We start from the raw sequence: 16,236 nt of genomic DNA on the forward strand, positions 1-16,236 counted from the left end.
TTTTGAATATGAGTTCCTTAACACTTTCTCTGTTGAATAGGCCAGATTGTGAGAGCCACTAAAAAAAAAAAAAAACTTTAGTCTCAGAACCGGCTTACACTGGAACAGAAGGCCTCCCTAAATCTTCCTCTCCGTAACAAAATCGCTTACGTAGGCTAACGAGTAACTATGCTATTCTGGCTTCAGAACAACTGAACAGATTTGGACTGGCAAAAATATATTCTAAGTTATATTCAAACATCTGTCCAGATTTGACTACAAAGTACCCAAAATAACTTGTTTCAGAATGTCAGCGGATGACATTTTCTGACGTTTCTCTCAAGGGAAAGGGTATATTGCAAACAACGTCATGAACATGAAACAAAGAATGGAAGACTGTATTACAGTAAGAGGGACAAAGTAATCGAGTCTGGTCAGCCAAGAATTTCCTGCTTTAGAGGAGCTCTCACATGGCACCGATCCACCACAGAAGACCTATGCGCCACCCCACACAGACAGCTTTGGGGTCTGTGCTTAGCGCGCAGAGGATGCCGGCGAGAGCCCGGGGGGCCCTGCCCGTGCCCGTGGGTTCATTGCTCCGGGCCAGCAGCGCGGGGAGACCCGCAGGGACATGCCAGCCTCTGGGGAGGAAAGCAGGGAGGCAAGGAAGGCTCTGTCACCACCTCCATCGCTCCTCACCTGTGCCAAGCAGCTGCAGCTCCAGGAGGAGACAATTCATGGCTAAGTTTATAAACATAACAGACATTTTTACTTCTCCATCCAAGCCTAGCACATTAAAAATTAAGAATTAGCAACAGAGGACTGGAATGTGTGGTCACAGTGTTAAACATCATGTGAAAGCACAAAAAGGATTGAGAGCCTTTGCCCTTAACTGCTTATTCCTGGGATATTTCTGGATGGAAAGAGAGTGAAACCAGACACAGCTGTGCAGCCTTATCTATCACTGCACATAATTAGTGGCTTCTTTCATTAATGCCCTAATTTAAGAGATCTGGTCTACCACCAGCTGCATGCAGTTTAGGAAGAGGGTAAGTAGTTTAGGAATTGGTAAACTCACAAAGTAGGACCCCTCCCTGTGACAAGAATATCTGATAAGCCATCGCGTGCTCCGAAACATGAGCCTGCAGCATTCTAGCCCATTTAAAAGTTCCTCAGCATAGCTTCACCAAGAAAAATTATCCATGCCTATCAGGTACCTACAAAGCTTTATCCAAGCAGGATGTGACATCTAGGAAGAAATCAGTGACAGCACTAAAGCTTTCTCTCCTTTCCCAACAAATACATTCTACTGATATATTCATAAACAAGACATTTCAAACAAAAATCACACTGCCACACCTCCTGGAAGGTGCATGCCCTACCTGCACTACAGAGCTCATGTTGCACCACTCTCCCTTCCTTCCCACCTGGTGAGCAGCAGGCTATGTTGTAGGAGTGCATGGACATACTGTATCAAATGAATCTGATCCCAGGGGAGAGAAATAGCAAGCAAGATACCCCTGAATTACATCAATCAGATGTGTTTAACTGGAATAGTTTGACTTTCAGCCAATATCTTTCCATTTTTAAATGTGAATGTTTTTTTAGAATGAAGTAGCAAAACTTAAAAGTACAGCAGACTTAATGAAGTCTGGTTTTCCATCATACAATAACTTGCTAAAAAGGTAAGAAAAACCAAAAAGACCAAATGGACCAGTTTAGGCCTTGCTTACTTACTGAAAAACACAATAGCTGCTCAGGAGCTTCTGGAGCCCTGGATGGAGCTGGGATTGGAAATGGAAACTTACTGGCCTGCTTCTGGCCTTCTGCAGATCTGCCTTCTACAGGAGTATCTTCCCACCCCGGACACTACCAAGCAATCCGGCAGCACAGACAGAAACCAAACCTACCAAAGGTAGATTTCACTTCTTGCCCTCTATATCCACAGTCTCTCACCTCAGACTGTAACCTCTGGGAAATGCTCTAGTACAGCCAATGATGCCAAGCATATATGAACCAGTCTGGTGGCTTATACAAGCAAATTGTCTAACAGCTAACTGAACTGTTAAAGACCATTTTAGTCATTCATACCATAATTTACACAGTAGTTTTAAAGAACAAGATTGGCTTTAAAGACTTTTTTAAACTCTATGAACTGTATGCAATCACTTCTTTCCGTAGCTCAGGGCACTAGCATGTTTTTGAAGCTCTGTCCTGAGGATTTTTGGTTATACATCTCTACTACCTAAACTGCAGCCTAAATATTACTTTTAAATGCTGTCTTACATGAAAACTACTTTATAAAATGGATCAAAATGTGAAAATAAATAGTGTTTGGGTGTTATTCTTCTGGACTGCTGCATACAGCATTCATGTAAAATTGAACAAAAAGCAATCAAGTTAGTACAAGCAGTTACAACTGCTAACGCTTTATCAAAGGACTTCAGGCAGTGCTCAAGGATGCAGCAGTTTCTATGACAAAGTGAAAAAACATGTAATACATAGATAACAAGAAGAGAAAAAATAGCACATTCTTCTACTAATGAAAACACAAAACAGGATTGTATTTTATACATACATTTTTCCTGAAAGAGAATGAATACAAATTAATGAAGTATAAACTGCTTTTTTTGCTACTTTAAAAAAAAAAAAGCCAAAGCTTTCCTCTTTAAATTCTTGTAAGGACCTATATTCTCACCAAAGTACTCTCAGGACTTAAAGTCCTTCTCCCGTCGAAATACTGTTTTAATAATCCTGTAACTCCCCTTGTCAGTTCTAGCTCTTAAAATAAAACAGTTCTTTGTATTGTAGACTTCAGATTGATTTCATGGCTGTTCATCATGGAAACCAACTCCGGAGCAAGAAGCAGATGTGAAAGAGTGGGCAGCCAGCTGTAATTACAACACCTGTGTTCTTTCACACAAGAAAATGTAGATGTGTATATGGCATCACACAACTATTTAAGTGGGCACGGTTATTTGCTTGGGTGCAGAACGATCCACTCTTGGCAAATACTTAGCACCATATGTTGCTGAAACTCGTAAGTTCATTTTCTCCTATGAGAACCCAAGTGAGAACTATTTACTAACTAGTGTTCTTCTCAGATGTTCCTGCATCACAGCTACAGGCACAGATTAAGATGATTCCAATTTAGAGCAGCAGGTTATTTCATATTTGCCATGTTTTAAATCTGCCCCAGGCACATTCACCTCAGGTAGAGTTATTAAAAGACTGAATCAGTATTACAGAAGGCTAAAGAAAGGTAATCAAAAATCACTCAACATAATGCCATTACTGTAACTATAAAAAGGCATATTAATATTAATATAATATAAAAACAGGCAAATATTTCTTGCAGAATCAAAGTAGTAACGTCTCATTCTTTCAGCTTTTTAAAGCAAAATGTATGAGGAAAGGCAGTATTTTTTTTTTGACTAATTGATACACCTGGGAAAAAGACCTAGATCAGCCACACAAGCCTTTTTCAAGTGTGAGGTCTCCTTTAGGACCCAAAGGAGGTCCTGTGTGCTCCAAGTAAGATATTTTTTCCAGAAATATCAGTTGGTCAAGTAAAATAAAGTAGGTTGGCCAAGTAAAATAAAATATTCTTCTCAAAAGGCATCTCTCACTAAAAAAGAAATGGTGCAAGAAAAAAATATTCTTACATCATCACGATTAAAGCACAACCCAGAAGATGCCGTTTCTGAAGTCCTTTCCTCCCTCTTGCTTTCTTCCCCCCGTTACCAGCAGGTGGGGCCAAGCATCAACCACGAACTTGCCCAGTGCTCTCTGTTCCCATGCAGTCTGAAATAGCCCTCGCAAGCGTACCCCTGTGCTGTCTGTGCTCACGCAAACTTTTCAGTTACTGCCACCACCAGTCCTACAGCTGTGAAAAAACCGTTCTGCCTCACGTTAGCACAAATTGCAAAAACTTTGTTTTCATTAGCGATGCAGCAGGTGGCGAGAACTCTTTTCGGACGCATGTGCTAATCTGGCAGTTAGGAATCGTTTGACTCGCACGCCGCGAAATGTGGCCCCGGAGGAGCTGGGGAGGTTCTCCGGCAGAAACCTGTCACATTTCTCACTAAAAGCGAAAAGCAATTACTGCTGCAGCGCACGACTCTCGGGCAGCCCTGACAACTCTGGCAGAACCACGGCTTATTCTCACACCGGGCTGCTTAGAACAAATCCCAGGGCTTTGGCTTGAACAGCAAGTACATTTACCAAATGAGATAGTGACTCATCACTTCACCCCGTTATTTCCTTTTTCCATTTGCCTAAATCAGGACAGATGATGACCGCTTTCTTCCCAGCTGAGGCTCCAGGCTCTCTCCACTCCATTCACTATTATGTCCCCTACTTTACAAATGTAAATAGTTTTCAGAAACACAATCATGGTACTGCAAGATTAAATAAATTGTACATTAAAAAAAAGTAGAGAAAGAAACAAATCCTACAGCATATTCAGTTCAAGCATGTACAAACAGTTTTCTGCTTTCTGTCAGTTTGGATCTTTGTCAGACATTGCATAACCTGGTCTCTGAAAGGAGGTTTCCAAATGTTGTGTGTCGTTATCTTTAATAAAGAAATTTACGCCATATTTTTGTCACGTGAAGGAACAGCTTCCAATGATTTCAGGTTCTAAAACAGCTCAAATGGTATGAAATATTAACATATACAACCATTTTAACACAGGAAGTTACAGGAAGCTCCAAAACACCAAAACAGAAAAATTACTCATATGAAATTCCAGTCTGCCTTCTGCAACCCGACCTTCATTTAAAAGTGGGGATTTAGCATTCCAAGTTAAATCAGAAAAGATAGATTTCGATCAATCATTAAAAGCTTTACACTCCAAACTCTGTTTGAAATCAGCTTTCAGGAACCAGGTAGAGAAATGATACTGCATGAACCAACTCTAGATGTATACAGTCATGTCAGATGAGAGCTGAATCAAAGTCCAGAAAACTCAGCTAGACTCGGAGCAGCTTGTTCACTTCTCATCTTCAAAAAAAAAGTTGGGGGAGAGGGGGCTAGGTTGCTGCAATTTAGAAAAGAAAGTCTTTCAATACAAGAGATGAATTTTCCTTCTCAAGACTTTACTGCTTCACACAAACTTCAGATATCTAATGGAGGGCATAAAGATGACCCTGAGCGGGGTCTCCACTGTTGGCATGGTCTCCATTCACCTTTCCTCAGTAGGAGGAGTAACCTGGGAATAAAGGGCAGGTGGGAGCCCTGAGAGCCTTACGCCAGCAGTATGGATTAAATCTGCCTTTGAGTAGCCCTGACTTGCACCAGGCCTGAAACTGAAAGGTGCTAGAGGCTTCGTGGGGCTCTTTTATACCCTTCATTTTCTTATCTTCACAGATGCAATTAAAAAAAAATCCAAACCCATCTAGTCTAAATCTATTCTACACTGACAAAAGTAAGGGGAAGACAGACAAAAATGCAACAGTACTAAAATTCCATTTAACTATCCACACTCATTCTAGAAATTTAAATGGATCATTGATAAAAAAAATCTGGGGGAAAATATGACCTAAGTGCTGTAATAAATAAATGTTTTTAATAGAATTCAACACTAACAGCAGTTTTATTTGTTTTCCAATGAGCTTTTAACATTTAAAGAGCTCCCTATTTATTTATAAAGAGGACTGTGATTGCATAAGACATCGTCCAGATGAATAACACTGCCCATGTTACTAGCCCCATTGACTGTAATGCATCTATTCAGTGCTTACAATTATTTGTGTGTACCTGCAGCACTGAATACCAGCAGCATTGTGGCTAAACATTGCAAATTTGATCTGAATCTGAAAACCGACTAGCAAGTAATCAAGCTTACCAAGACCAGAGGAAAAAAACATTCAGAACAAACAATGACATATTAAAGACTATTGAAATAACTAAAAGGTAATGAATTTTTAAAGCTTTATATATGGTAAAATTTAAAGAACTCATATGATTATATATAAATTCTTAGAAATCTCCAATTAGTTTTCTGATATTCTTATCCAACACATTCACATGGGTACACACAGAATTGACTCTCCATAGAATGAAAGAAGTATATGGATTACAAATAACTGAGTTACATTCAAGAAGTCCCTGTTTCCAGTTCCCCATTAATTTGTCATTTTGATACACAGCAGTTTCAAATCATCAAGCACTGAAAATGTAAACTTGACTCTATTTGGTCAAGCAAGTTTCATACTACGCATTAATTTATTTAAAATACACTCTAGGGCTGTAGAGAGAAGTATCATCCTAGGAAGAATCTTTTGGCCCACTGCCCATTAAGTTGGCTGCTGGACAATATTAACTGTGCTATTCTCTGCACCAAATTTTATACACAGAAATAGAAATTGCAAAACCACCTGGAAGTCAGATATACACTGCTACTTTACTCTTATCTTTATCTGAATTGTATTTCCTCCTAACAACTCTGATTTCACTGTATGTATCATTTTTTATAGTATTCTGCTCACTCAAAAAAAATTGCACCTTCATTTTGGTTTTTTAATAATCTTCTTTCAGTGCAACATTTCCCATATTTTGTTTCTAAACACACTTTTAGTCTTTTTATGGTAAAAAGAGCTGTATAATATTCAAAAAGCCAAAAGATATCCTCATCTTTAATTTTCCCCAATTTATCTTAAGTAAACATACATGATTTTAAACATAATTAACCAATCCCTTTTGCCATTTGGAGTTCAAAGTTCAGTGTTTCTCCTAATCCTGCTAGGGTAGGTCTCATCCATGGTCCTAGGGCATTACTGAAGCTTTCTAGCCTCTTTCATGAAATTCAAACACTAAGTCAAAAGGATTGCAGTGAACTCAAAGATTTCTTTTACCACAAAAAAAAATACGTGGCTTGATTGCAAGATGATTCTTAGACATTTTGGTCCATAGCAATATCGTGTGTGCAAGTTTCATTTGAGGATGAAAGATTCCCAGTTAAATTAGCATTTTTTCACTTCTAGTCCCTACAGTTCCAAGCTATATAAAATAAGTGTATCACACAAACAGTAGTCTGTGTAGAGGCAATAAACTTTAGGTTAGGAGAAATCTAGTCACTAATGGTTGGGGCACTGTCTCATGCCAAAGAAGAAAAAACCCCCCACCCACTATATTTTAGTAGGGCCCCCCCAAAACCACAGCAGAATTTCGCAGCGTAACTCCCAGCAACGGTAGCTTCCGTAAATGCTCACTGTGAACCCAAGCCCTTGGCGGGCTCTGAAACCACGAGACCAGCACCAGGACTTCTCCATGCAGTGCTGTACCCAGCTCACAGCACGGAGTTGAGATTAAGAGCATCAAGCAAGCAGGGCTAGAGAGACCAAGCAAGTTACAAAGCCCTATGTTAAATTTGAAGCAATAGATGTTTCAAAGCCTAAGATGTTGGTTACTTCACTGGAGCACACACATATAAAGGGTCAGATTTTTGTTCCACCCGCTGTCTCTCAAAACGACCTGCCAGTGTTGAGGCGTCTATTCAAACACCACTGCTTATTCTGCAGTTACAATATGATGGAGATGGAGACATCCATTTCGGCAGGTGGGTTTAGAGGGAAAAAAAAAAAAAAAAAAAAAGAAATGTTACCTGACCAGCACATATTAACATCTAAATCAAGGAGTTATCAAAGAAGTAAAAAGATTTTTTTTTCAAAAGCAAAAATCCCATTTTTGGAAGTAATGCAGTGAGAGCCCAGATGACTAAAGGCTGAGGTTTTGAGTGCTTAAAAACTAGGGACAGTACAACCTAAAACGCCATTACACCCCCATCTGACCCCTTCTCTCAATCTATGCTGTACACCAAGACATTGCAGAGATATAAGCAATTCTTCAGTGCTTAAAGAAATCACTATGAAAAACAGTTCAGGTCTACCCTTTACTAAGCCTCTCCCAATCTGGGGATGCTTCTTCCAAGTTTTCACTTAGTTGTCCTGTACAATTTTCTGCATTTCCTTTATCCTTGTTGATTATCAGCACGGTTAAACATAAATCATAATAGGCAAAGTGGGATGGAAGCTGATAAATTCACAACTTTGTGAATGATGCTGCAAACATTTCTATGCAGGTAGAGGGTGATGATACCGTCCATGACTGTGATATCACTGTGAGAATCAGGATGACATACTACGACTCATATTTTCCACAGGTAGAACTATTAAGCGTTTAAGTAGTATTATGTGTTATAATAATACAAGCCATTCTAGACTTTTAAGAAGTGAAAGACCAATCTAAAATCTATCCTAAGATGGATCTGGCTTGTTTATATTGGTTTAATGTAAAACCCCAATATCTGAATGCCAGTAGGTAGAGCAGACAAAAATCACCAAGTTTGGGGGTTTTTTTGTTTTTTTTTTTTTTTTTAATCTACAGCTCTTTCAATTAAGACTTTCTTCTATTAGCAGAAGAGTCCTGATCAAATTCTGTCCAAGTTCTCAGCATACTGTTACATATATAGGTTAGAAAGTGATTTATGTTTAAACAAAGAAAATATCTTCCTTTGTTTACATAACTGATATTTTTTCTACCACATGCCCTGCCCAAAACCAAACAAAACATAAAATTAAATCTGAATTTTTTTTAATCAACATTCCACTGCTTATTTCTGAACATCTACTCTTACTTTTAATGCCACATATAAACCTCCATGACAAAGTACATAATTTTCACTGTTAACAAGATATTTATTCTAGGAACGTACTGTTTGTTTGGAATTCATACTGTTGGATTCACCAAGAAATCTCAATAGCTAGTTTGACAAACCACAGAGGGAAACACTTCCATCGGCTTCTTGAAAACCTAAAATAGATGCTAGCCTACTCATTCTCCATTTAACTCTTTACAGTTATGAATTATAAGCATACCTTTTCAACCTGTGAGATGTACCTCACAATAAGGCACCACAGAGACCAGTAACTGACACAACATACATGAAATCACAAAATATGCGACCTAAATTTTATGGTGAAATACAAATAATTCTTAATTGACTGAGATGAGGCACGCACTAAGAAAGCTGACAAGCATGTATCATACATGTAAATGTACAGTCATATAAGTCTATGAAACAAAAATATCTGATAAAATGTGGAAGACACACCCATGCACACACACGCGTACACGTATACACATCATCTGAGAACAGTACTAACCTTGTTGCTCACTCTCTGCTTCAACTTTCGCAGGACTCGGTGCAACAGGGAGAGGTCGAGGAGGACGAGGCTTTGGAGTTGGGGGAGATATTTTTTTTCTTCCAATGTACTCTACATAAGTTCCCGGAAAATCCCCCCTCTCCCCTGTGGTTTCATTAAAGCCGTTTAACCAACCGATTTCCTCAGGCTTTGCTTCTTCCCCTTCACTGAATCCAAGTGCTAGTAAGGTACCTTTATTCACAGTTAATATATCTCCTAAGTGCAAGTCAATGTCTTCTTCTCGCTCTTTTTTGTAGTCATATAAAGCTCTGTATTGATATCCTTCAGCACTCATCTTGGCAAGTGATTTAACATTCAAAAGTGTTAAACAGTACCAAAATGCAACTGTCCAGTTATATTTTTATGTATGGATTCAAGATGTATTAAACAGAATAATAAAAATGTCAATAGCAATGTCCAAGTAATAAAATCCACCAGAGAATCAAAAAGCACCAGGATCTGTCATTTTACTGCTGATGTTTTATTCATCTATTTATTCTGAGTCAATGATTGTTGCAGAAGAACGTGTTCCACTTCTTCTATGTCTAGCAATATTCTTCCAATTAGTTCCTTGTCTGATTTTTCTGGTAATTCTAGGTGTCCATACTCAAGTTTGGCTGATTCTTACGGCTGGTCACACCTTCTTCTGAGGTACTTGACATAACTGCCCATGTACCTTAAATACTCTGCCACACAACTCTTCATACATGCTCTTCCTAGAAAGAGAAAAAAAAATTGGTAGAGTCATTTCAATTTCTCTTGATACTTGGGAACCTAGGATTCCACATGTGATTTAAGCTTCCTGCAACCCAGGCAGAGGTCAGGTATCCCACAAAAGGGGCCTAAATAGCAATAAAAAAGCAACCTCACAAAAAAATCCATCAGCTAATGCTTGCATTTTTATAATAGATAAATGTAATTACTTGAACTGAATGTGAATCCCAGCAGTATGAGGCACGCTGCTACATATTCCTTGCTTCATTCTTGGTGGATTACAGCTATTCAAGTCTGAGAATTGGAGGGCTAAGCCCTCAAGGTATCCCTGTCAGTGCTATCTCTAACCTAGGAGCACAATCCTACATACTATCTACCTGAAGACACAGGGCCACAACTCCTCTCCACGAGTAGGAACATATCTACCAGAGTAGAAACTCAGTGTAATTAGCACACACATGCTCAGCATTTGTTGCTGGTGTACTCAATGTCCTGATCTTTGTACAGAGGATGAAGGTGGGTAACAATCTCTAGCCCAAAACCTATATTCCCCAAATCTATTGGAGGTTTAGTCTTTTCATAATCTGCAGTGAGAACCAAGTCAGAAATGCTCTTACTTGACAGGTGCATTTTTTCTTTTTACTTAAACAGAGGGGCTTCCCCACTCCATCTTCCAGATGGTTTTTAATGTGTTGATAGTATAATGTTAGAAAAACAATCAGCAACTGAAACAGCCACACCCAGACCACCTAAGCAGCACCAGCAGGAGAAGAGTATCAGGGTGTATGCTTAAATTACACTAAAAACAAGAGACTACAGGCCTAAACATTTGAATCAAGTTTGCCTGACTGTAAAGTAATAAGGAAAAATATGATTGAAAAAAACCAATATTTTAAATTTAGCAAACAGTAGCTTAAAGACATACAGAAGAGTGAAAGTTTTCTAAACATTATTATTTCAACAGTTACTCATTTTCATCTACTTAAAGCCCAATTGTAATTTTAAGTGCTACACCAGAAACCAGAAAGGGCTAACTACTCAGCCTTGCATAGAAACACCTAAACTACAGCTGCATAAAAGACTTGAGGGGGCTACGTAGTGCCTGTAGGTAAAACACTGACTGCATACTGTATTCTTAGTGTAACAAAAAGCTGAATTTTTTCAATTAACACTCCCTTTTACATTGCAAAAGGAGAAGAGCAAACAGGGTTGTATTAGGCAACCTCTGACAGCTCTTTTACACTGCATTTTCCTCTAATGTCTCCAATAAGCCAAAAAGTCCTTGGAACATGACTAACTGAAAAGCTAAAAAGTATCTTTAAGAATGTATATTTACTTTTCAAGGGATGGCCCTGACCTCTATGTTCTCTGTGGCTCCTTTTCAGTCCTTCAGGTCTAAATATAATTCCCTGTAGCTTATTGTGCAACATCTCTTGTAACAGAGCAGAGAAAAAAAATCTTGCAAGTTCTTGAAGAACTTCCTTGTCATCCACTGCAAACATTTTTGCCATAGGAAAGAATTATCTTAGCCTGAATTAGACTTCTTATTAAGAAAATTGCCTACACTCAAGTATTTATTTTCAAATATATCCATGTGGATGAGGCATCCAGTTCCCATGGAAGTTTTAATGAGAAATTTCTGTAGCCACTTCTGTAAACCCAAACTATGTTGCTTAGCACACACCAGCAATTATTACGGACTTTAAAATTAACAAGAAGATACTTCCACTGATACTTATTTTTGCATTTTCTACCAGGAGGAAACGCAAAGAACCTGACAAGAACTGGAAGGGAGAAAAAAAAAAAACAACACACGAAACAAAATCTGCAGCACAAATATCAATTAAATTGTACAGAATTCTTTTTAAAAGCATGGGTTCCTCCCATTTCATAGAGTAAGGGAACAAAATGAACTTACACACCTTAGCTGTAAATGTTGGAGCTAATCTAAATGTTTCCAATCAAAACCAACTATGCACAGCAAAACCTGCAAGCAAATGATCAGTTCTACTATATTAAATATTCTGAAAAATTTATTTTCTTGTTAAGAAAGGTTCAACAAGTGCTCTGCTACTACTCATTTCACTCCTACTGCCTGTAGGCATTTTGGCAGTTAATCAAGTAAGTCTTCTAAACACTGCATAATTTAACTGACTTGACCTACTCCTCTGATCTTCTATCAAATCTAACACAGCATCTCTATGGCCAGATATTTAAAATGAGTATTTGTGTCTTACACCTCGCCTGACGACACAAAATTTGAAATGCTGTAATAATGTAAAAATGGTTTAAGATAGTTTTTAAACCTATTTTAAAAACTCAGAACTTCATGTCAGAGAGAACAAAAGGCCTCACTTACTTGCATGTTAGAACAGCTCAGTACAGTTACGGCAACAAGGTTTTCCTCAGTCTGGCTTCCCTGGGGCTCAGCACTGCAGTACTCGTTCGTACGTACTCTGCAGCACTGCCCTCGCTACAGGCCCCAGCACCCCGTCACAGGGCTGACGACTGCCGTGCGTGCCCGCAGACGCCGCGTGGGTGATCCACGCAGAATTTCTTGAATTCATGCCTGTATGTATCCTCCGTATCTGTCAAATTTGGGGATGGAGGAAGACTCTGACTCCAAGAACCTTGCATACAGCCAGAGTGCACGTCAATAGGTAAAAACCAGCGATGGATACTATTTCTCCACATCAGCCTGGAAACACTGTAGTGTCTCCAAATAACCCCTCTTTGACACTTCTTCATTCTCTGTCCTGTTAAGATTTTACACAAATAGAATTTTATTTCAAGTAGAGTTACACAGTCTCGACCCTCAGACATTTTGATTCAAACTGACTTAAGCTGATTACTCTTAATATAAATAGCTCAGAGACCATCTTAAGTAGAGAGAAAAAACCCATACCAAACACTTTAGGCAAGAAACATTGTTATATTTGAGATGACAGATTACTGAGTTTCTAGTTGGCGGATTGAACCAAAAAGGAGGAAGAAGTATTGTGAGAGTAAAATGCTCATTTGTTTTTTATTTACTGCCTAAAGAGCTCAGCCTGGATGAGAGATTCCCGAGTTTCGGCAGAATTCAGTTCTCTCCACAGAATGGTTTACGTTGAGCTTATCAATAGTTAGGAGATTTAAAACTCTAAAGAAAGTTAGATAAGGTTCTTACATACCCTCCTCCTTTTCCACTTAAGGTTATATGAAAGCTTCCCTGCTGCCCTCTTTTGTCCCTCTATTAAAAATGATGTCCAGCTCCCACTCCACTGGTACCTAAGCATTTCCTCCCACACTGTCATTCCTTTCTTGACTGAGAAGAAAAACGTCTACTTCATGACTACATGCTACCGCCAGCCCAACCAGAGGGGTACTTGTGCGTTACCGCTCCCGCATCGCTATGTCAGATGGTGACAATTTTCTTTGCTTTTAAGTAGGCACATTTAATAAGCATACCTCCTTGTACTGTCATCTCTCTCATGCGTATGATTCCTCTAATGCTTACTCCAAAAACTCCCAGGGAAAAAGTGCCCAAGACACCAACTTCCCATCCTTGGCTATCATGAGCTTTGTCAATAGAAGATCAGACCAGCATATTTACGGAAGCAGAGCTTTGCACCGAAATAACAGGAACCGAAATCTAAGCACGGAGTTTTGCTCGGAGACGGACTCTTCTCCCCACTAGGTGTCTACACACCTGTAACTCAGAACTGCAGTTATCTCTAAAGTGAAGTGTGATGCTGCCGCTCTCCAAATGGAGGTAACCAAGGAAAGTACCGCGCCGGGACATAGTTTTCCGCAAGAAAGCGAGGTCCGCAAGGTATTATGTAAAAGAAGTATTAGGAGATGGATGTTGATAACAGTTTATATCAGCTCCATTTTCTGGTCTTCGCGAGAAGGGCTCGGAGCCCGCGGGGACGCTGCCGCAGCTCGGGCACCAGCACACCGCGGCAGCGCCTCGCCGACCCGGGCGCCGCGACGCGCCCGCCCGCGGCCGCTCTGCCCCGACGGCGCCGCAGGGCCGGCGCCCGGGCGGGCAGCGCGGCACCGCGCCGCCAGCCCCGGCGGGCGGCTCCGGGGGCCGCGGCCCGGCCCCGCCGCGCACAGCGCGACCAGGAAGCGCCCTCCGGCCGCGCGGCCGCGGCAGAGGCCCCGGCGCCGCCAGCAGGAGCGGCGGCGGCGCGGCCTCCCCGCGCGTCAGGGCTCGGCGGCGGCGCGGCCCGGCCTCGCCCGGGAGGAAAAGTTGCAGCGAGCCGCGGCGGCAGCGCTTCCCGCCGGGCCTGGCTGTCGCACCGCCGCGCCGGGGCCCGGCTTCCGGGCGGCGCACGGCCCGCACTGCCCCCCGCCCCGCCCCGGCCCCGGGAGCTGCCCGGCGGCCGCCGCCGCCAGCGGGGCAGCGCCAGGTGAGCGGCCGCCGCGGCGCCCCTTTACCTCAACGCGGCGGCGGCGCCGCCGCCTCCCTCCTCTGCCGGCGCCGCCGGGCAGCCGCCGCCGCGTCTCCGCCCGCCGGCGGCCGCCGTCCCTCCGCGCGCCCGGGCCCGGCTTCCCCCGGCCGCGCTCGCCGCCCCAGTGCCCCGGCGGCGCGGTGCCCGCCGCCGGCGCTGCCTCCGCCCCGCCTCCCGCCGCGGCCGCCAACCGGCTCCGCCGCGCCCCCGCCCGCCCGCTGAGTGACGGCCGCGGGGCGGTGCCCGCCCCCGCCCCGCCCCGCCCCGCCCGGCCTCCGCTCGCCACACGCCGGCCCGCGGGGCCCGCTGCCGACGCCGGCGCCCCGCGGCGGTGCGGGCGGCAGGGCCGGGCCGGGCGGCAGCGAGGGAAGGGCCGGGGCCGCCGCCGCCGCCTCCCGGCGCTGCGCAGGGCGCCGCTGGGGCCTGGGCGGGAGCGGCCGAGAGGAGCGTGCGCGCTCCCTCGCCCCTCCGCGGAGGCTTCTCCTTGTCCCCCGGCGCCGTGTGTGTGTGTGTGTGTGTGTGTGTGTGTGTGTGTGTGTGTGTGTGTGTGTACACACGCACCCAGGACACAGGCCGTGCCCGCCGCCCGGGACGGCCGCCCGGGGCCCCGCGGCGGCAGCGCGTCGCCGGCGCGGCGCGGCGCGGCGCGGCGCGGCGCGGCCTTGGGGGCCCCGGGGCCCCTCGCAAGGCGGCTGCGTCCTGCAGAGCGGGGCCCGGCCGGGGTGGGGTGCGATAAGCCCTTGTCGCCCGCTGTCCCCGCTCGGCGGTGTGTGCCACGAGCCCCCGGGAGCCCAGCGCCGCTCCACGTGCGTCTCAGCCCCGGCCGGCGAGAGGTTCATAGCAGGCCCAGGCGCATGGGTGGAGGCGGTAGCTGTCTGAAGTAGCCAAGATCTTCAGTTGATATCGCTAATTACCATCTTATGGTGCCAAAGTTTGCAAGCCTCTGTGCAGCACAGAATGAAATGACATATTCCCTGCCCCGAGGAGTTTACAATCTGAGTGGATCTGACAACACGAGGGTGTGACAGGACACCACGGGGTTGCAGCAGCAGGATCATGCTGTTGAGGTATGTGTGCTGTGTTTGAACAGGTCTCTGTTTATCTTTTAGATACTAAATATATGCATACATATGTTACCATGACGCAGTTCTTGTAGGTGTCGCTATGAAAGAGGAGAAAGCGGTTTAAGCACAGGTTTAACGAGCGGGGAGGGAAAGAAGGCACGGGCAGCAGTGCAAGGAGCAGGCTGAAGGCTCGTGGAGACCAGTGCCACGGCGCAGTGAATGCCAGCGCAAGGGGCGTCTGCAAAGTGGCTAAATGAGGGCAAGCGATATGTAGAACCTGGAAAGCAAGGACAAGGAACTTGTGCCTGACGCAGGGGCACGGATAGGCACCGCTGTGGTAGGATACTCAAAAAGAGGATGGGGCGGGATCAGGTCGACTAGCCAAAGAAAATTTTTGCAGCTGTCCTCTCTATGGATTTTAGGAAGACTATTTAGGTGTTAGAGATGTCTGAATACAGGTGGTTCTGATTATGAAGAGAGGACATAAGGACATAGACAAGAGACTTACCTATTTGGGCAGACCACAAGGATCAGGTCTTGAAATACTGTGTGAGAAACTCTAAGTCTGGTGAAGTAACATAGATATCCAGAAATACATATGGCCTGAAGTCTTATGATCAGAACAGAAGTACATGTTGGCTGAGGGGAAGGGAACAGTCTACCTTGCTTTGATTTGGCAATTGGGCATTCTTAAAAAGCAAATTAGCTCATGGTCTGATCACAGACAACTAAGAGAAAAAGTGAAACAGCTTTAATACAACAAGGTGTAGTTTTTACAGAGTGCTATAGGTTGGTGCTCCTGAAAGAAAGTGCATGCTTTTCGAATCCTTAGAC

General features: G+C 43.5%; 1 protein-coding gene and 1 long non-coding RNA gene across 12 annotated transcripts in view; one reads left to right on the plus strand and one right to left on the minus strand.

Annotated features, from left to right (window-relative positions):
• The window catches only part of LOC135324641 (phosphatidylinositol 3-kinase regulatory subunit alpha), a 61,876-nt gene extending 47,363 nt beyond the window's left edge, over nucleotides 1-14,513 (minus strand). Inside the window, exons 1-3 of one of the 2 annotated variants that reach the window (XM_064501297.1) lie at nucleotides 14,325-14,513; nucleotides 12,259-12,487; nucleotides 9,147-9,901 (exon numbers count right to left, since the gene is read on the minus strand). In XM_064501297.1, coding sequence (XP_064357367.1) covers nucleotides 9,147-9,480 — 334 coding nt within the window. In that variant the 5' untranslated portion in view covers nucleotides 9,481-9,901; nucleotides 12,259-12,487; nucleotides 14,325-14,513. The remainder of the gene's footprint in view (nucleotides 1-9,146; nucleotides 9,902-12,258; nucleotides 12,488-14,324) is intronic. The other variant, XM_064501296.1, reaches the window with a different exon arrangement.
• Nucleotides 14,514-14,597: 84 nt separating this feature from the next.
• LOC112987055 (uncharacterized) overlaps nucleotides 14,598-16,236 on the plus strand; it is a 155,825-nt gene continuing 154,186 nt past the window's right edge. For 4 of the 10 annotated variants that reach the window (XR_010385942.1, XR_003260176.2, XR_010385940.1 and 1 more), the window contains exon 1: nucleotides 14,598-15,405. This is a non-coding gene — a long non-coding RNA (uncharacterized LOC112987055). The remainder of the gene's footprint in view (nucleotides 15,406-16,236) is intronic. The other 6 variants (XR_010385946.1, XR_010385945.1, XR_010385944.1 and 3 more) reach the window with 4 other exon arrangements.

The sequence above is a fragment of the Dromaius novaehollandiae genome, chromosome Z, assembly GCF_036370855.1.
Source record: "Dromaius novaehollandiae isolate bDroNov1 chromosome Z, bDroNov1.hap1, whole genome shotgun sequence".
In the NCBI taxonomy this organism is placed as follows: domain Eukaryota; kingdom Metazoa; phylum Chordata; class Aves; order Casuariiformes; family Dromaiidae; genus Dromaius; species Dromaius novaehollandiae.